Source organism: Megalopta genalis, chromosome 2 (genome assembly GCF_051020955.1).
Source record: "Megalopta genalis isolate 19385.01 chromosome 2, iyMegGena1_principal, whole genome shotgun sequence".
NCBI lineage: Eukaryota > Metazoa > Arthropoda > Insecta > Hymenoptera > Halictidae > Megalopta > Megalopta genalis.
Window position 1 is genome coordinate 39,755,752 of NC_135014.1, and position 22,153 is coordinate 39,777,904.

Genomic DNA, 22,153 nt, shown 5'->3' on the forward strand with positions numbered 1-22,153 from the left:
TTCTAAAAATCGAGGCTGCAGTTTTTCAAGAATCAGTTTCATGCAAATTGTTCTATATTGGAGTCTTGCATCGAAAGAAAATTATATTAAATAATATTAATCATAATGAACTCGTGATGAGCTCATAGACTGCGGATTTTATATTATTTAAATTATAATGACATAAGAAGAATTGAATAATATTATCACACTGATGTAAAATTTCTTGTCTTGGAAAATTTTTATTTCGCATAAAAATTCGCTGTCTACTCATAAATGATCTACTAAATATGAATGTTATTCACGTTTTCTAAATTAAAACAAAAGTTGATTCTTCTGTTATCAAAGTCTATGAATGAAAGTAAATGATAACTAGACCGTGGATCTTTACGCAAAATAAACATTGTCTGAGTCAATTGTAAGAAATGGGATTGCAATAAAAATCTATTTCTTCATTTGGTGATTTCAGTAAATGATGGAATGTTCCCAACTTCTTTTAATATCATCATTCCTTGAAATTTCTCGTAGTCTTCTTTTATCATAAATGCAGAAATGAGTAATCGATATCCAGAGTAATGAAGACTTTGAAGAATTAAGAATTTTATTAGACTATTTTCAATGAATGCAAAAAATGTTTATTTTGCATAAAAATTCGCAGTCTAATGATGGTATACAAGAAACAAATATCGTCCCGTTCTATTAAGGAAATTATCAAGCACGAAGAAGTGCTAGTCAACGCAGGTGTAAAAGAAATCACAGTGCAAAGAGTTAATCTAATAAAATGTTTCATTTGTCTTGCTTACGCAGTATTTCACTAAGAATTTAATGACATTAATAAGTGCATTGATATTAATATCCTTTCCTGCAGAATTAGGTGACCTGAAACATTTCTACGATATTTTTAAGATGCATTTGCAATGCATTTTACACGTTCGCTATTTGTCTACATTTCACTATTCGTATTCGTCTTCCAATGTGTAGGATTCTTTAATAAATGTTGACATAACTTGATACGATGTGCAAAATATCAAGATGCTGCATAAGTTCCCCCGCCATTACGTTCGTACAATTACACTGTCCGACAAAATCAAACTTTTTTTCCTACAGCCACTATGAAATTCTTGTCAATTGCCACTAAGAGCCACACATTTTTGTTGATTACATTTGATTAATTTTCTATATTATTTTCGACGAAAGAGGAAGAAAATAAATTTTTGGCAATTTCGGAATATGTAGATTATCATATAGATAATTATAACTATGTATTAGAATGTGTAGATAATTTAAGAAGAAAATGTATCTTAGCGAACAGAACATATGCAGCAACCTAATAATTAAAAGCATCGTATGTAAGTTTGTAATGATCCAGATGCACAAACAAAAATTCATTTCCCGTCCATTTCATAATTGCCATCGATGTACTTTCTGCATACGGTTCCGACGATTTTCTGGGATCTGCTGACGTAATAAACTGAGAAATCGTCGAGGAAGGAGCGATTCTTTATATAATACGCCCACGCAGCCAAGATTAGCAAGTCTATGTTGATTTTGGCTCGATCCCGACGAATTCACGTGTTTACTACGGTACAAAGACCCTAACGCAGCTTTTTTCGGTTCCGCTTGAACATTGTTTACCTTAACACACATAAATCGACTTGATTTGCTTATAAATTACTGAAAACATATCGAATCAGATAATATAGTAGGCGAAAAGCAACGTTGTAGTAGGTGTGAAAAATGTGCTGTCCAACAAATTGGAGATTACATCATCAGTGTTACTCGAAAGAGGAATAATTATTTATTCAAGCGATTAATTCCAACCATTATAAACTAACCGATGTTGCAACGACGTCATACTGTTTTCTACTGTGTCGATTTGCTTTAACTGGATTGACAGAAATCTTTAATCATTAAAATAATACGCGGTGATAACATAATAAGTTATTATTTTGTAGTCTCATCAATTTTTTGAACGGTATTAACTAACAACTGTCCATATCTGGATGAATTGTTGTTAAATGTATTAACAAAGTAGTATTATGCCTGTGATTTTATATTACACCGGAAACTGAATACGTTTAGTTATTAATTATACGTTTACTAAATCGATCAATTATGCTGTAATTTTCGCGAGAACAGTTTAAGAGCACTATTTAACTTTAAACGTTGCAAATCCATTGCAAGAATAAAATATTTTGTTCAATGTGTAAGTTATGACATGGATCTGTTTACAAAATTGAGTTTTCATTTGGAATCATTGATGTTCTGTGTTCGAAACAACTGTACGAAATTGTGTACCGTGATTTAACAATAGACATTTTGAATGTTAGGCGTTTGGTCGCCTGGAAGCGAACCACCACCACCACCATCAAAGGAACGAAGTCCCGAACGAAAAGAGTCCGAAAAGGATACTGGAATCCCTCCAGTCTGGACACCATCCAGCGCTAATTCCAGTCCTGTTCCAGAAAAGAAAGAATTTCGGCCAGTGCAGTTCCAAAGCCCCATCCTAAGTCGCAAAAAGTTGATACAACAGGAAGTAAGTTAGCTTCTTGCTCTATAAATCTAATAAGATTAAGAGGTCTCTCCAGTTCAACGCTCTGAATAGAAGATAACTCTGAGAATGCTTTTAAACGAACTGCATTCTATGTTTCCATTCAAAATTTAGCATGCTTAATTAAAGTTTTATACTCAGAGAATGCTTTGAGTTCATCTATCAGCAATTCGAATATATTCATTCGTGATAAATAGATGTGTAATCAAATATATAATGATATATCATTGGAAATAATTGCTCTATTTAAATAAAATTAAGAATTCGGCATATAAAATACTATAATTATCTGCAGTTACGTTATGTTCTCCGAGAGAGGATATTTGAGGATTAAAATCCGACTCCGTTTAGTCCGAATAATTCAAGTTTCATTGTAATATTATTTTCCCTCGACTGGGGTCAGCAAATAAGAGAATGACTTTTTAACGAATCCCAGACTCTCCAAATCTGCGTATAAAATTAGAAGTTCCGTAAACATCTGTAGTTTCTCGATAACGTACACTGAAACCTGTTTTTGTGCGATTTTTTGTACAGCGTATACGAAAAAGTTAGAAAGAAATCAGTAAAATAGTCTATATTATAAAGCATTCAGATATATGTACGTTTTGAAAATTTTTCTATATATTGAAAAAGTATGTGCACATGCAAATAAGATATTTAAAACTAAATTAATTTTTCTATCTAGTTTGGAAAAGCAATTTTTAGCTTTTGTAAAACTTTTTTTCAATTTCTTCAGAAAATTATTTTTCACAGCTTCTTCTGAAGTTTCGGAATGTTTTTTTTAGCGTTTTTTTATACGGTCGCCATTTGCCGCACAATGATTGGATCTTTCAGAAATTTTCATAGGAACTAAAATAATATTTCCAAATGTTTTTTTTTTTAGAAAGAGGAAGCACCGCCACCTTGGAAAAAAGAAGGGATAAAGGAAACAATAGAAACTAGTTACGACAGCAGTAGCTCACGAATCGTTAATTCTCACTCAGCCCCGTCGCAAGGATTCAATTCTCTGGTTTCGACGCCTCGTTTGCCCCGTGCTCAGAATCCGACAATCACACTGTTGCAGAAAGCTCGAGGTAATACTTAGGATTACGGAATTTTTGTTTGAATGTATTCAGTTGACGCGCAAATCCTGTCTTTTCGATTTTAAGCGCAATTTTGTCTCGAAAACGAACGTTTATTCTAGATGCATTCTATATCATGATAAAATTCTACGGGTATTTTTTAAATCTAACTTCAATTTTGTTATTTCGTAACATATTGAGAAAATTAAACATTAAACATTAAATGAAAAATTAAAACAGTGCTAGAAATACCATAGTAAGATTTGTACGTACAGCAGAAATATTTCTGACAGCAGTTCTATTGTTGCATTTTTTAAATTAAACTAAAACGAAAGATGTGTCGAACACTACATAGTTTTAACTTGGAAACCTCAAATTGTAAAATGAGAAAAAAGTTTGTGTTCAAAATAAAAGTACACTTCAAACTTCAGCGATAAAGCTTACCTAATATACTAGACAGCAATGATAATCAGACTGCATATATAATGCATTGATAAAAGTAGGAATAATGATATGTCGAAGTTAAATTCATAATAAATATGTTTTCAATTTATGGATATTCATTTATAAATTTTAATAATATTTCGTGACTGATTAAAGTAAAATGAAAAATTTTTTATTATTAGGATAAGCTATAAACAAATTAGCGTTTATGCATTGATTGCATGTTATTTTCATTGTAAATCGTAAAAAACACTTTTGAAAACTGACATTTTATAAAATAAAATAGAAAAATGCGAATTTACGTGAAGACTCCAAAACTGATTAACAGTCATGAATGACTGCTGTTGCAGGAGATTATTTTTTCAACAATCACATTCGCAACTTTGATCAAATACTTTCTGATAGGTACAATATTACTATGATTCACGAATCTTTGATATATTTCCTAATTGATGATCGATAACGAACCAGAGTGTTCAAATAGAAAAGTTAAAGAATACACCGTTCTTAGGGAGGAACTATGAAATTTCAGTAGAGGCGTAAGTGTTAATGAAGCTCCTGGGGTGAGGTCACGGCGAGTCTAGTCTCTGGATACTTTTTGATCAAGCTTTTAACGAAAAACATATTATGTATCCAGTTTTTCATTAATATGCCTCCTGTCGGGAAATTTATACAGTCGCAAGGATCAGTAAATGAATAAATTGAACTCTGTAAATTAATGAGATTCTTTTACACCAGTATATTGAACTGAATATCGAGTGGTCTGATTTCGTTCATCACATCTCACTAATTTAAGATCTTTCACTGGTTGAAGGTGCTTCACATTCGATCTCATTGGTATCATCTGAAAAATTATATATGTATAGTAGAGACTCTTATCCGAGGGTTCATTTTTTTGTAATATTTTGATACCAAACATTCTATTAACTAAAAATTTAATACAATTTCTCTACTACACGATAATATATTTAGATAATACAATGATTAGATAACAAAACGTTTAGATACCAGAATATTGTAAAAAAAATAAATGTTCGGATAAGGGAGTCTCTACTGTATTTTACAAATACGTCAATGTTTTATTGAAAAGTGCCAGTCTTTTCATCTTCGTAAAATTTGTTAATGTATGATTATAGTTACAATCATAATGTCACTTTTTAAATTACGAAATGGTTTTGTATAAAAAATTTGTTCTTGTTTTTAATCCCTTATGACATTTTTCTTTAGTAGATATGTATCTTACTTTGCGTTAAACTACAAATTACATTAAAATCGACATTGTATGCAAAATTTGTTCGTATTTTTTGTAAATAAAACTGTTGATTTTTTTCAGTATTCATTTTGATATATTGCACGCGGTTGTGTGTAATTTAATATAAGTCTGGCAAAATGGAAAAAATTGCAATTTGAATCTTTCTTTTTGGTATACATTCTTATTCAGGGTACCATATTTATTGCATGCTACATTTATTTCACTTTTTGACTATTAATAACACCGAATCAGAATTTTACTTCAAATTAAAAGATTTGAATAACGTTCGTATTTAGTCGATTCTGTTTGAAATCTTCATCACGAGTCTGCCTTCATTTTCCTCTGCGAATCGAATAACTTTAAGGAAAAATACTGCTTTCAGTTAAAATATTGTATATCATTTTAGAATAATAATTTTCTTGCAGCTTCAGCAGACGCTGATTCGCAGAAAATTTAAAAATTTAAAAATTTGTTATCGTTTCAGAGGGACAATTACCAAAAGGGGCAGCCTATTTGGAGGAAACTGAAACCTTGAAGCGTCCATCGAGCGACGAGAAGCCGCTGATCAGTCCCGGTGAAATAAGTGAGTAAAATCTCTGGCCATCATCAGATTGTCAATAATTTGCAACCTGCTACCGCCATTCAAGTTTAACCAGATCCGTGTCTGTAATCTCTCCGTGGTTCTACGCGTCGACTAATTTGAAAGTGTAGTAGCCATTAGTTTTCTTCGTGTCGGGCAACCCCGTGACTCGAGATGCTGCGTTGGCACGATGCACGAGACGAATCGACCTTTTTTGGCTAAATGTTATCCACGAAATCAAAGTTGTTTTTTTTTGCGGGAGTGTTAACTGAATTGTGAAATGAACTGATGTCCGCTCAGTCTACAACGTGAAGAAAGAGTACGAGAGCGAGCCGGAAACGGAAAACGAACCGCCGAAGAAGATGGCCGATTTGGGTCCTCGAAAATTTGAGGGTATCGGCCCAACAACTAAGGAGGGTATCCCTCTTGTGTTAAGATCGGTAGGTCCAGTTGAAAAGCTAACGAACTCGTTGAGCGAATCGAATTTATTAGGCGCAAGTTCTATTTCGATGTTCTTTGATATCAGATCCGGCTGCTTCTAAAATAACAGAACGTCCTTTATTACGTAATTAGTTCGGTCTGGTTTAATTTCATTTCAAGGACAATGTTAAACGGTGACTCAGTTGTTTTGGTCAGACCTTTTCGGCAAATTATGCTTCTATACAGGGTGGATCGTTTATCTTGATCGCCGTTAGCACGATCGATTGAGAGGTAGTAGATTCAGTATTGGGAAGAGGATACATCCACTACTTTCAGATGCAGTGTGTTGACGTTGTGACAGGCATTCAACTTCTCGCAAGTATTTTTTCATGCATTAGTAATTTTTTGGAAGTTAATTATAATTAGATTGCTATTTATATGGGCATATTTATTTATAGCACTGAAATTTAATAAGGTAAAGTGTTTGGATAAAGTTTGATGAGACATTGATTCTCTTGATTAAACCATATTTAAGCAATAATCATTAAATAAGAATTATTTAATAAAATATCTTGATTTTAAGAATCTCATGCATAATGTATAAATGCATAAAATAAAGTACTATGATATATTCTAAATGTCGGTCAGTTTTCATTTAAATACGACTACTTGTATGTTATAAATTACATCCTTAAAACTATTCAGTGACTAAATTTTAAATTTCAATACTCTTTGAGAAAGCAACGCTGTTATAAATACTATTTTAAAACTTTGTACCACACATTGAATAAAATATTTTATTTCCAAGATTGTACAGTTTGAAATTATATCAATCTCACTTACTCAATAGAAAAATGAATTCTTCTCGTATTTCGATCTTTGTGAATCTGATCTTAAAAATCTATGTCTTTATAAAAATTTGCAGACTACTTATGATATATTTATAGACTAAAGAATTCAAGTCATTACATACAACTCATAATGTAACTTTTTGTTGTTATTATACTGTTTCATTTTGTTACATATAGTACATATAGAAATTAATAAAACACATTAACATGATCCCGTTTTATTGTAGTTAATTATCCCATATGTTACCATAGTGACACAGAAAAGTGAAACATGCTACATTAGAATATAAATAACTCAAACTTAATTTGTAATCAAATTATTATTATATATTATCACCATTAGTGTATAAAATATTAGAAATTAATCATCTTGTTGGCTAAAATAAAAAACTTTTCTTTATACTTTTAAAAATTTGAAGTATGCAATAGGTATTCATTTGTTTTCGCTTAGTCAAAGAATTTCTGTACATGCAGAAAAACAGTGAGGTTTTACGTATTTATATATAAATTATATAAAATATTATAAATATTACATATTTATGCAATAATAAAAGAAAACGTGTGATTTTGAAGCTCGAAGTCTCATAAAATAAATGAAGCACCCTGTATGTCAGTATGTTTCATAAAATTAAACGTTGGCCATTTCTGATTACTTTTACAATGACAAAAATTCTGTCGAATGAAGGAATTCGCGATCTTTAAATTGAGTTGAATAAATGCGCTCATCCCTGCTTATATTATCTGATTCAGTAAAAACGTTTTAGGAAGTGAAGGAGAATAACCAAACGAAATGGTACAAGAAAATGTACGACTCGTTGCACCGCGCGGACAGAAACGGTAAGTTTTTAATAGAATAAAAACTGTAGGCAATCGCCGAGGAAAAATTAATAATTTGTTTTAAGGAAACAGTAGTAAATTACTCTCTAGAACACCTAACGTATAAAATAATTTTATAGCGGTAAGAAACGACGATCCGAAGATTGATTTATGATGTAATTTTCAGATGATTACGTAACCATTCGTTACAAACCAAGAAGAGGTGAATACACACGCGTCGTGCTACAAAATTACAATAGCAAACGAACTAACTAATAATACAGCTTAGTCGAATTAATTAACATTTTCTCGAGAATGGCCACCGAGATTCGCTGAGGTTCGCCGAGGTCTTCTGTAACTAATTGTTAATGCGTGAAAGTAACCAATAAATAATTTATTCATACAATAATACCATCCTTTATTTAACAACCTGCTAACACTCAATGTCTATTGCAGCTTGATTTCTAAACGATTTATTTACACGCAACAGCGATTTTTCACGCTTGAGCCCGTGACTCCAACTGGAATCACCTGTGCACAAATCTGAGCTACGCCATTTTGCATGATTAAATCTATTTGGAGATTATCCGCATAACAGATTGTATGACTTTGTTTTGAATTGGATAATTTTGATTTTCTTTTTCGTATAATATAGAGAATTTCCTTATCTTATATACAAAAATGTTATAATAACGATTTAAATATTACGTGATACTGTAATTCAATTTCTTGGTATTGTGCATTCAAGAAAAACATATTTTGAGAATTATATATTAGGTTGATTAGGAAAATTAGTATTACTAATTATTATTGATTATTATCGACCGAAAGTTAAGGAACTTGTGCCATTATTAAACTGCGGATTTAATGCATTTGTCGTAAAAATGAGAATTTGTAATATGAAACAAAATGATTAAAAGATGATGAAATGGTGCAAACAATTTGTATTTTGCGCAAATATCTGTAGTCTAGATATTACAACAATATCATCATAGTAAATTGATTATTGTATGTTTGATACTGAAATTTCTTTCCCATCATTCCGATATAATTATTTTAAACTATATTATATGTATTAAAACATAGATGACATTCTGTGGAATTTGTTAGTAGAACTAAATGTATAGCAAAGAAGGCATTCATTAAAAATGTAGACTACGTTTTTACAAGTTATAATAATCTTTTTTTTATTGATAATTAAGTTACTGTATTATAATTATTTATAACTTCCTGGTGATGGATTAAATTTCACGTGTTCAAATATGGAAACAGTGCATAGTAAAGTGTAATTTCATTCTTTTTCAGGAACCAGGTACGGTTACGGAAGTGGTTATTTAAGTGAACCGGAACATCGCTTGTACACGGAGCGTTCTGCAACGATTGACAGCCACCGACGTCTGCGCAACAAAGAAAATGACTTCTCCACATCTACTATGCCCAGAAAGTATGAAACACATTTGATTATTGTTTCGCTAATTTTTTCGGAACTGATTATACACCGAAGGAAATTATTATGTCAAGTACCTGCAGCATATATTTGTATTGTAATTACATCAATCATTCATACACACAGTAAATTATTTTGCATAAGAAAATATATTGAAAATAAAAATTGTATCGTGTAAAAAGGTTCTACATTAGCAAAATTATAATTTGTTTTAATTACTTGGCATCAGAAAAGTTCTTGTGTCCATGAAGTTTCGATATATGTATACAATTTCACATGTTTTGATGTAAACCAAAGCGTTATATTAAAGCTGAATAAACGATTTATTAGAATATTTATAATAGAAACTATAGTAGAAAGTGATCAACGAATAGAATTAGAAACTTTAATAAATATTAATATGAAAAGTGAATACTTTCTTATTTGACGTACGACGCTTTTTCGGTTGTCATTAAAACATGTTTTAACATTAAATTTACCACCAATAATTTTTCATTGTAAAATTATTCAAACTAGAAAGATGCTTTTACGGAAAATTATTGACTAAACTATATCTAAGCATTTATTGTAATGAAAATATAACGAGACCTAAATAAATGCAATCTTTCACGTTTTATAAGATGAGCAAAATCTGTCACTTTTAGTACTTGGGGTCTGTTTAGTGTTAATAAACTGAAGAATGTAAGGAAGAAATAATTTTACATTAATTACTTGCAAAACAAATTAAACGCAAATAATGCTTGGAAAATAACAGAATTTTAATGCAGTGTTATAATAATATTAGAAGTCATAATAATATCTTTTTATTGATAATTAAATTACTGTATAATAATTATTTATAACTTCTTAGTGATGGATTATAATAAAAATTGAACAAAGTATAGGTAGATGCAAGCTTACAGTTTTCAGAAGATGAGAAAACTTAGTCACTTAATATGTATATTGTTAGTAACCTTCGAAAAATACAAGGAATAATTTCACGTCAATGAACCGTTAAACAAATTAACCGCAAAACAATGCCTGTAAAATTTCAGAAATGGAACGTTGAAGTACAGTACAGACATTTACAAGAATCAACCAGGTCGAATCGAGGACTACGAACCAGGACGATCATCCATTGCCGAAAAGGAAGCCAAGGAGGTAAGCACTCCAACATCTCGGGAAACTATCCGTCTCCACTCGTGAATCCATTTTTCTCCAATCAAGATTTCACTAAAATCACAACGAAAACAAATCTAATCGCTCGAAACTCGACTGCCAATATTCCAGTCTGCTGTCAATTACTAGATGATATCTCCTCACCCTATCTACAGGGTGTCTCAGAAATGCAAGCCTTTAAACGGAGCGATTTCTGAAGCGATTGAAGTAAATGTTTCCTTATTGTTAGCGAAACTGTTCTTCCTGGATTTGTTAATATGTTATATTAACGAAAAATTACAGCGGATGAATAGCGGCGCGATAAACGAGCTCGATATAACATTGGTTGCGGGGCGATGCGCAAGCGGTACTCGCTCTCCCATTGGTCCGGGTTTATCGCTAATAATCCGTTAACGAAGCTGCGGACAACATTTTCGCAACGGAGAAAGTTACTTAAAATCACCTCAGGAATCTTTCCCTTCAAGGAAATACAATATTTTTGTGACATCCATTGTATTCCAATTGAAATTCGTACCTTGGGTTTCTACTCACCATTACCGTATTTGTTAGTAGAAAACAATATTTGGTTGAGTTTGATCGAATATCGAGGTAAATTCTCGAATTCAAAACGAAACAGTGTGTCCGAAACATGATCGTTTGACATGGCTTTGCTTCTAGCCGACTTTTGTCACACGGACCAGAAGGAAGGTAACGATTAATCGAACGATTGAAATCAATTTACGAAGCAACCGCTCGTTTTCTTCGTTTCTGTCGGAGCTTCTTTCCTTGGCGAAATCGTTTCTCGACGTTCTTCGCTGACGAGACCTTCACTTTCATGATTTCTCGATCACTTCCTCGGTTTTTGGTTCGCTTCAGTAGCGCTGCTTCTAGTATATTTCACTTCTATTGATTTTGCTTTCCATCTAATGAGAACTTCGTTTCGTCGGAAGTTCAGTATTAAATAACTTTACTTTATAACTAACTAGCATTAAATAACTCGGTACATTACCGGCAGAATTTATCCAATCACATCTCTATTTTTTGATCATATAATTTGATGGGACAGGATATTAACTGGGGTTGGTATGCCATATGTGGCTGTTTTAGGAGAATTCTTTCTGTTAAAGCAGGAAGCGTTTGTTACACCTGACAAACAGTATTGGATAAAGCAAATCAAGTTGGATTTATTTACATATTTGTTATAAAAAAATGTGTAACTATTAGACTGCGAATTTTTATGCAAGCTTATCTTTCGTCTTATTATAAAAAACAATAAAGATTTCTAAATAATGTTCTTAATTTGTGAATTTGTGAATTTGTGTATTTGCGAATTTGCGAATTTGTGAATTTGTGAATTTGTGAATTTGTGAATTCGTGAATTTGTGAATTTGTGAATTTGTGGATTTGCGAATTTGCGAATTTGTGAATGTGCGAATTTGCGAATTTGTGAATACGTAAATTTGTAAATATTTTTGAGTGGTCGGAAATTTTCTACTAACAATGTACAATATTCGAATTTTTCATGCGTTAAAGAAAAATCTATCGCCAAAAATAGTTCGTAACGAAAAAGTTTAGATGGAAAGCAGTCACCGAAAACGTTTAACAGTTCAGTTATTTCTTTTTTTTTCAATGTCATTGTAACCTCATACTTAATTAGCGCATGTATTAACGCCTAATTAATTCTGTGTTTTTAGTGGTGGGACGAGGTCATGGACATATTTGACGGGGTACGCATTTTTTCATATACATACTCGTAATTATTGTATATTATTCTTTTCTCCACTGTACTTCTTTGTCCCGTTTTTCTCCTTTCCTCCACCTTTTTATAAATTAGTCGATAATTAAATTTAAGTATTAATATTTGGTTTATTCGTGATAGAAAAATGGTGGAAAAAGAATTTCAATTTTTTTGATCATATTTACAGAATTAATATTATAGAGAATAGATAAATGAATAGACAAATGTTGAATACTTAGTTGCATTAAAACATTCTTGAAGCAGAGAAATATATATTATTAATAATTTTACATTATCGCAATTTCTCAATTGTTTGGTGTAAAACAGTAATATTATTTCACACTTGAAGTGTGATAATAATTTAATAATAATTTAAAAATTATTGTCAGAAGAAAATGTACTCCAAATTGTTTTAGAAACTCAGAAAAGATTCAAAATATCATTCAATAACAATTCTGATATCATTTTCATCATTAGTGCAGTTATCATTATTGCAGTTATACTATAGTATTTTAACATGTGTCGATATTTTGTGTGAGTAATTGAATCACGCATGCCAACTGACCTTGAATGCCGGGCAAACAGTCGTCTCTGTGTGCTTAATGATAGTAAAAATGTTAATAAGACACTATCAATATTGTTTATCCGAGTACATATACTTCAATTCAGGATTCTAGAAATTAAACCACTACCAACAACATATGCAAGCTTCATTCTAATCTATGTCACAACTTTCTGCATTTTATATGAAAATATAAATATAACCATAACTTGGAGATAATGAATAAACGAACTTGTGATATAAATATGATAGTGACAAAATTTTTATATAACAAAAATTTGTAGTACAGCTTTCGTGAAAGAGGCTTAAATATAACGAAATGTCTCTTACAAGATAATAGTACACAATTACAACCATTTTTAGTAAATATTATGTACATCTTTCTAAATACATTCTTTGAATGCGTTCTTTTTGTTATTCGTATAACATTGTTTTTTTAATATCTTCAATCAAATGAAGGTTTATTATCGTTTCAACTTTCACTTCAATTAACTTCATATGTACCATTCAATACTTCAACGTGTGCTACACGTTACGTCGAGTACTAATTACAGTATTTTTTTTTTCTCTACCATTATATCTTATTAATATTTTTATTGAATTCTTACCATGGGATAGTCTTTATTGTTTGCACCGGTAAACGAGAAATAAGGAGCCTGCTAATAAAACGATCATAAATTTCTTTCTATAACCCCATCGCGTTAATCGAGCAAAATGATTGTATGCTAAGAATGATGTACTAATTGAGCATAAAATAATTCGTAACACATATCCGACTGAATAATCAGAATGTATGATTTCTAATTGAATTTAAATATTCGTTATCTGATAGACCATGTGCTGAAATATGAATCCATTTACATAATATAAAACTGTACATTACAAATGATAATTTCATGATATTTCACAAAGAAGTTGCGACAATTTCTCTCATTTTACTTGACAACTACGAATCTGTGATTACGAGACTGCGGTTTTTATGCACTTATAGTAAAAGTGGTTAGGTGAAATTGAAAATTCTGAAAATATTGAAAATATTTAAAGAAACTTAGAATGTTGGAATATTAATTTCAACTTATTAAAATTATAGTTGAAGAAGGAAACAAATTGTATTTTATTCCTATGTCTTGCAATTGATTCAGACAATTTTTATTTTGCATAATGGTCAGCAGTTAAAATATAAAAATTCAAAATATAAATATAATATAATATATTAGGGCAATATGGCTGCTTTATATTTCAACTGTTATCGGAATAAATGTAAAAGAGATTTCGTTAAATTCAGAAGTATAATAGAAATTCATACAAATGAATCAACAAGATAGAATGACACTTACGCATACAATTTATTACAACTCGTGTTGTATAACATCGTGATGTAGATAAGAATGAAATAAAAATTTCGAAGCTTTTGCAGCTCAACATCGTGCAGTTTTTAAGGTCGAGTATTCTATGTAGGCAATCTGTACTACTAGAAAAGTTACTTCAACATTCCGTCAATATTGTCGTTAATTGGAACGTCAAGAATCACACTGGTTCTGACAGAAGTCATATGACATTTCACTAATGAAGTATACGGCCCTCATCGCTTCGATATCTACCAATCAAAGAGTTTTAATTGGTCAGCTGAACAATATCGATTACCTATTAATCCAACGTTTCTCTGCACTTCCTACTGAAGTATTTTCTTGCTTTGCTCTGAGCTTCCTATTGTGAAAGTTCTTTTTCGTCCCTCGACATTTTCTACTTGATAATTGTATAAAATCCAATTTTAATTACTAGATTGCGGATCTTTATGCAAAGTATGCATACGTCATTTTACGAAAACTGGAATTAGAGGCAAGCTTTTTTTGTCAACTAAAAGAGCAACTAGACCTCGTTAATTTATACATTTTCTTGCATTCGAAAGATCGGCATGTGTCATAAATGCGTAAAAATTCGCAATAATCATTTTAAATTATTGGAGTCATATATTCGGTGGACTCTAGTTTGAATAGCATCAACGTATCCATATGGAAAGGCAACTCATTCGTTCTCATTCGTATGGTTTTAAACACTGGAACTTAACGAACCACTAGTCCGAGTAAAAAGTTTATTACTATACCCACGCGGGTCAAAGAAAGGATCGTCTGGGTTAATGGGGAGCTCTTCCACCGGTGGCATACCCTATTTCGTTTCAAACCTCAAAAGGCGAACGTTTTAAAGACTTCGTAGGCGGTGAAACGAAAAAAAAACCATTCGAGTCTTTGCGAATCTTTTGAGATATGTTTTCGAATGTACCTCCTTTGAAATGAGTCGACCTTTTTACGAAGACCTAATCAAAATGGCTAACATGAAATGAAGTTAACCGTCGTCGGAAGCTGTGAGGTTAAATAAAATCTTTAAAAAGCATTTGTAACCTCTTAAATAATAATAGTAGGATATTCCGTCAGTTTTCTGAACACTACCTACACAATTATTTCCTAAATTTATGAATTATTTAATAAGCTAATGTTACATATTTCGTTTGATCTTTCTTGGTACAATTAATTTTAATAATCATGTCACTTTACCAGTGAATTGCAGTGAACAAAACAAACATTTGCATGATCACGAAACGTGGATTTTGTAATATTTTATCGCAAACGAGAAAATAAGCTCGACTGAAATGCAAATTTTATGCATTTATAATAAAAATGAACTGGCGAAATACAAAACTGTGAAGTCAATAGACGAATTTAAGAATGTTGTTACACTATTTTCGACTCTTTCAAATTATTGAATAACAAAATACATATGTATGTAATTTAGATTTCTTACAAGTGACGTGGAAAATTTTAATTTTGCGTGAAAAATCTCAGTATAATAATTACAATTAAAACACTGCACCGAAAGCTAAAATCTTGTAGTTAAGGAAGTAGCAATATCTTATTAATTTCTTTGTTTAATAACTTTAATAAGTTGAAAATAATGTATCGATATTCTTAGAATTGTTTCGTATTTCTACCATTTTATATTTTGCCTATCGACTTTTGTCATAAATGTAGAAAATTCATGGTCTACTAATCTGTATAATAATTGTACATTTAGGAGCACCATGTTCTACAAAAAGCAACACAAAATTCGTTTGAATCTATCAGAGTTTAATCGAGTGATATCGCATCATAATCTAAGAAGATTGTTGAGCAACGTTTTTCGGAAACTCATTTTTATTGCGTTTTTTATAACATAACTCTGTTGTGTGTACATTTAGTACGCAAACGAGCAATATGCCAATTATATTACAAGAGTTTTGTTTTCCTTTTCATTACTCATAAATAGTACATCAGTAACATCCCCAAACAAGCATGCTATTTTCATATATACAATGAAATATTTAAAGATCTACATTTTATCACCATGCTATTTTTTAAACTTATAATAGGACCGTCGATACCTTTTTCATTCACTGCACCATATGACATAACGTCACCTTGTGATCTCCGACGAAGATATTTGCAATGTTGGCGAAATGTTGACATAATGTTATAAAACCAATAATTGAAGGAATTAACTGTTTCATACCTCTCAAAAAAGGAGTGGAATGAGCTGAGCAAAGTATACATAGTTCATTTAATCCGCGTTTTTCCCAAGTACACTAATAATCCAGGGAAGATAAGGATCATGTATGCATAAGAAAAAGTCGAATCAAATGGACAGTGTATAGAGATTGTTATAATGACTCCTGTCATCGTTAGGACAAAGTCCCTAACAGTTTCTAATTTCTGTTTGGGTAGCCGCTGGGGTCAGCGTTCCTGTAACAGCACGACTCATTGATCATGAGAGGTTTTATTTTGTTTTTACGTTAATCAGTATACGTATCAGTAAGACGGTTGAGTAGTGAATATCTTTCGTTTTCTCTAAGTATCTTCAAGTAAATATCTTAAGTTTTAATCTCTATATATACAGATCACAAAAATATGTCCCTCTTGGATTCATTCACTTTATCGATCCTTTAACTTTGACTTCGTGATTAATCAATCGTAAACGTATAATACCTCTTAATGATTCGTGGTACTAATGCATTGTCATTTCCGTAGCAGCTTTCTGTTACTTAATGTGCCGTGTTTCAAACACAGCTTTCAGCCCTCTATAATGCTACTATTGTTTCGAGTCTGAACAAAATGTATATAAAGCGACATAGCGAAGCTTCCTTTATAATATAAACTTTTTAGATACCTGAGAATTTGGGCCGACTGTATATTCCTCAAATAAATAGTGCACATTTATTAGCATGTTTAAATTAAATACCTCAATTCAGTATTTCTTTTAACTTCTTCGTCCTAACTAGGGAAAAATCGAAAAGGAACAGTTTCTCAAATAAAACAGATCTTTCGAATATACTGGGTAAAGAAAAAAACTTGATTGCTTTGAATATTTTATTTGTTCTTGATAATTTGAAACAAAAACGTTCAAGATTGTTATTTGGTTCGAAGGGGCATATGTTATGATAAACAGACAATTTGTCTCAAGGACATACTTTTGAGGATTTTAATTTATAAGCTTCTTTAAACGGTGGTATATATTTTTGTCATTATGGAATAACAGCTGTGGTCAAGATCTATCCAGCGACCTTTACGTGACTTCGAATACAAGAAATTTAGACATCGATGATCTCAAAATTCTGATAAGTATCGCTGTGAGAAAAAGTTTCTGTTCGTTGTAACGTTTGTCCCTTCAAACGAGAAGATGTTCTACTTAGACATTTTTTCACATTATGAAAAACGAATAAAATATTCAGTGTTCAAGTTATTTTGTTCTACCTGTATAAAATGCTTTAAGTTTGAATTACAGTGGTATGCATAATTATAAACATGCAGTAACGTTTACATTTTTAGTGATATTTAAACGAAAACTTAAGAAAACTTTGCATATTTTTATATTAGTATTTTTATATTGTCTCCAGTAGTTTAGACACCCTGTATATTAAAAAAAAAACTTAAGAAAATATCGTATTTGTATATTTTTATGTTAGAAAGAATAGAAAGTAGAAATATACAATACAAGTAACAATATAAAAGTTACTTTTTGAGTCTGTAATTATGCAGACCACTGTATACGTATAAGAATTATTTATATACATATTGTTATGAATCAAAATGATAAAAAGCACTCTAATGTTAAGTCACTTTTCTTACGAATGAATCACTTTTCCCGCTTTGGTGTAAGGTAGCAGCTAAGTTATTACTACTTCACGGGTCAGAAGTTGGGGCACGCAATTATAGAGGGTTAGAGCCTCGCGATTAGTTGCAATATGTTATTGCTAAGGTGGCGATTAGAGTTGATAATTCAGTTGATGCTCGTAGTAAGAACGCGACCCATTTCGAGGTATTGTACACGTATTGTGATCGATGTCCGTGTGTTTGTGTGCGTGTCTTTGCTGTTTGCGTATCTTGTGCACCTTCAACGTCCATCCTGGTCTGTGGATGATGACTACCACGCTCAACGACACTTAACAACCGGGCAGTGGTTGAACGAGAATGGACATCCTCAGGGTACGGAGTTGGAGGACATTCGGAACGGGCAGCTGATCTATCGCGGTCTCAGAGACAATGTAAGGGTACCAGCGGTCAGCAGCTCGAAAACCCTCGAGGTCGTCCCTAAATCTCGTCCAACCGTTGAGGAATCCTCCCACGCCGGTCTCCATCATGCTAAACGTCAAACGAGACAATGGTCGAGCAACACAGTGCTCGATCATTCAAGGAAACTGAATCTCGATCGAAAAAACGAAACCGGCAAGGACGATCCTTGGAAAGATCGGATCCAGCGACCTCTTGATCGGGCTGCCGACTGCAGTTGGCACGCTGGCATGTTGGAGGGAAGATCAAAGAGCTTCGTGCTACCGGATCGTTGCTTGCATCGATCGAACTCGCCGATCCATGACAGATCGGCGACACTACAAGCTACCGGCGACGAGCAGTATCGTCATCCTCACCATCATCACCACCACCACCATCACCATCATCACCATCGTGTCTCGCCTACTTCTTCTTCTTCCACGTCTTCTTCTATTTCTAGCAACAATCATATTATGATACCGTCACCATTAGCGACGAAATCTTCTCTTCTTACTGGACACGCTTCACGGGTTAGAGGCTACAATCATCATCAAGTAGAGTGCACGATGATGTTGTTTCCTCTATCGTTCTGTTCTGATTTGTCTACCGGGAACTTCTGTCCAGGTTTTCATGGTATCCCATATTCAATTGTAATCGTCCATTTTGTCTTAATTCTGAAGTCATTCGCAATTCGGATTATAATGATCTAGCTACTCAATTCTCGATGATGATATTCGCGTTCAAATTATAACAAAACAATGTGCGACCACTTTTATTCTCGTGTCTAAATTGAAAAACATTAAGCTTCAATTGTCAAAATTTAACCTCTTTAAATAAAAACATTATATTTCATAAATACATATCGAAATTTTGGAAAATTATGACTGATTCATGAAAGTTAGTAGAAAGTTAGTAGATTAAAAAACTTTTTGCGAGCTTCCTTTATAAATAATTAACATTTTTGCTATTTTGAATGTACTTCCTCCAGAATAAAAAAAAAGAAAAAAAAAATTTCATTATACAAGTAGTTACCACATAATTTAGGAAATATCATTTGATTTTATAGCATACCTATTGGTGAAAGAAAGTTTAATTTATTTAAAACGAATAGAAATCCGAGGGTTAATCGAGACTATGTTCTTAGTAGTATAATTACAGCAAACTGCTCGCAAGTAGCGCGTGAGTTATGTAAATGAAAATCAATATGGTCCCTTTAAAGTCGGAAACAACCATACAAGAAACTAAGAGAAAGTGTCGAATGGTTATATTAACTATTAACTATCAAAATAACAATACCTCTTTAATATCAACGCCTTGTATTAACAAATGAATTTTAGACTTCGTCTCAGCAGTCGATAGTTAAAAACAATTTTAGAACATTAACAGAAGTACCATACAAATAGCAAAAATCGTTATTAATTTTTGCATAACAAAAGAATCTCTTGCTTATCGAATCCGAGACGTACAATGAAATCTTTGACAGAATTTTCCAATAGATTTAATCTAATGTACCTTCTTGTTTCCTCTTTTCTGCTTTGGTTTCTTCGTCGTTCTCTGTTCTCTGTCCGATGTGGTATACTCGATTTGTGTAGTGTCTGTCTTTCTCTTCTCGCTATCGATGTTCACACACGGAAACTCTCGTTCTGTTCTCTTCTGTCTTCTGTGTCAGCCATATTACTCAAACTGCATTTCATTTGCTCTTTCGCTGCCAACACCCAAAGCTTAGCATTAGCCGAATGTCGCATGTTTTATGGATAAACTATCGATTATTCGTTGTCCACTGAAAATTCTCTTCTTCTGTCAAATGTATCCACTGTTGTATTGGTTCCACTCGAAAGCATGATCTACACATGGCGCAGCTAAAATACTGTTCGAGATTTGTCGAATAATTTCGTTTCTCTCTTTTGTTTCCAGCCGTTCGATCAACGTGACAATCGTCCAGTGAAACCGTACATGACACAGTGAGTGATGATCACGATGTTTGCTTCAATAATACGCTTAATTTCCTCTGTCAGAAAAGATAACTGATCTCTGAAATCTATCGCATTTTCTAAAATCCAATCCTATTAAAGTAACTCAATTTTGCAAATTCAGTTTAAATTATTTTTCAAATTGTACTGGAAATAGTCATCAAAATGAACCGCTTTTTGTATCTGTTACCGTGAAACACCGAAATCTGGAGAATGTCGACTTTCACCGGTGAATGTCAACATTCACATAGTCGCTTGGTGTATGTCCGAAATATTTGCTAAATACCCTTATTTCTGACTTACACCGGTAAATGTTGACATTCACCTATCTGCGATTGTCGACACACACCGTAGAGGGTCCGAATGTACAACAATGTAATGAAATATTCGATCTTTCACCGACGTATTTGGCATCTGTTGACATTCACCAGTGAAAGTCGACATTCTCCAATTTCGGTCATTCACGGTAACATATCGATAAAATATGATAGTGACATCAACGAAGACATATAAATCGGAAAATATTAATATTTATATAACTGTATTTAACTACGTTCAATTATATTTTGTAACAGCTTAAAAATATCTTTATAAGTATTAAACACATATATTCAATTCATACTTATTTACATTATTGAATGTATTACATTGTTTAATATAATACATACAAAAATTATATTCAAATTAATATTAAATATTTGAAATCTATCTTTTGAAGTAATAATTTAATAAATAACACAGAAACTTATACTACTATTACTTAAAATAAAAATTGCTTAGAATTCGTCTGTTTGCTTTCTTCGTTGATGCCAACGAAATTTTTCTATTTCCGTTTTCGTAATAATGCAGTCTTGTAACTAAATGAGACTAATTTGCTAAAATTGTAAGAAATAGATAATGTAATGAAGAAGTTTGTAATTTGTTTATAGTGCTCTCAAAGAGTCCGGCTACGAAAGTGACTCGACGCTTGTGTTTCGTCGGAAAGAGGATATCAATCCTCTCAGTCAATTTGAGCAGAAATTGGCTTACAAAACTGTGCAAAGTGGCGGAGACGTTCCTCTCCATGGACTCCGGAAACCAGCCCCGGAACGACCAAAGGGTGAGCGTAAATTGTGATTGCAAAAGATTGTTTATTTAAAATCTTTTTATTTTTCCAAGAATTTTAAGCAAAGTCTTCTTATTCTATATTGGTGTTGTTTGATCTTACGCAAAGAGGCATGTATGCATAGAAAATTGCTCGTAAAATTGCTCGTTTTTTTGCCTTATTTATTGTCGTTTTTGTGTGAGTACTAACTTTGGTCAGAGTTCATCGAATCTGTGCATGGACATTATCGTATTATGGAACTACTTTCGTGCTCAAGCGGTACACTGATTAAACGACATGCATTAATTTTGATGAAACTGATATTGTTGGTGGAAGATTAAAAACTTGATAAAATAATATTGCTGCACTGGGTGTTTTATGTTTCTTAACTATCACTGGACGGATTTTATGCACTTTTTAGAAAAATGACTCGGTCAGAAATAAAATTGTGAAGACATCAGAAGAGTTTGAGAATAGTTTTATGTTATTTACAACTTGTTCAAATGATTAAAAAGAGAAAGATATTTTCATCTGACTTATGTTGCTTACAATATTTAGACAATATTTATTTAACATCAGAATTCACAGTTCAGTTATCACAAATAATGATATAATATGAATATAAACTATACGTGGTCGTGTAGTAATAAATAAATAATAAAAGTATAAACTTTTATTATTGCGT

At 32.1% G+C, this 22,153-nt stretch overlaps 1 protein-coding gene and 1 long non-coding RNA gene across 13 annotated transcripts in view; one reads left to right on the forward strand and one right to left on the reverse strand.

Annotated features, from left to right (window-relative positions):
• The window catches only part of CAP (Cbl-associated protein), a 133,850-nt gene that overhangs the window by 84,015 nt on the left and 27,682 nt on the right, over positions 1 to 22,153 (forward strand). For 8 of the 12 annotated variants that reach the window (XR_013032829.1, XM_076519358.1, XM_076519359.1 and 5 more), the window contains 12 exons: positions 2,310 to 2,515; positions 3,414 to 3,603; positions 5,772 to 5,870; positions 6,168 to 6,307; positions 7,903 to 7,975; positions 8,142 to 8,177; positions 9,260 to 9,398; positions 10,436 to 10,541; positions 12,233 to 12,265; positions 18,324 to 18,410; positions 20,329 to 20,375; positions 21,314 to 21,483. Coding sequence is in view for 11 of the 12 variants with exons in the window: in XM_076519358.1 (XP_076375473.1) it covers positions 2,310 to 2,515; positions 3,414 to 3,603; positions 5,772 to 5,870; positions 6,168 to 6,307; positions 7,903 to 7,975; positions 8,142 to 8,177; positions 9,260 to 9,398; positions 10,436 to 10,541; positions 12,233 to 12,265; positions 18,324 to 18,410; positions 20,329 to 20,375; positions 21,314 to 21,483 (1,326 nt within the window). In the remaining variant the exon portion in view is untranslated. The remainder of the gene's footprint in view (positions 1 to 2,309; positions 2,516 to 3,413; positions 3,604 to 5,771; positions 5,871 to 6,167; positions 6,308 to 7,902; positions 7,976 to 8,141; positions 8,178 to 9,259; positions 9,399 to 10,435; positions 10,542 to 12,232; positions 12,266 to 18,323; positions 18,411 to 20,328; positions 20,376 to 21,313; positions 21,484 to 22,153) is intronic. The other 4 variants (XM_076519350.1, XM_076519354.1, XM_076519355.1 and 1 more) reach the window with 4 other exon arrangements.
• The window catches only part of LOC117219478 (uncharacterized), a 48,431-nt gene that overhangs the window by 5,937 nt on the left and 20,341 nt on the right, over positions 1 to 22,153 (reverse strand). The gene's annotated exons all lie outside the window — the stretch shown is intronic.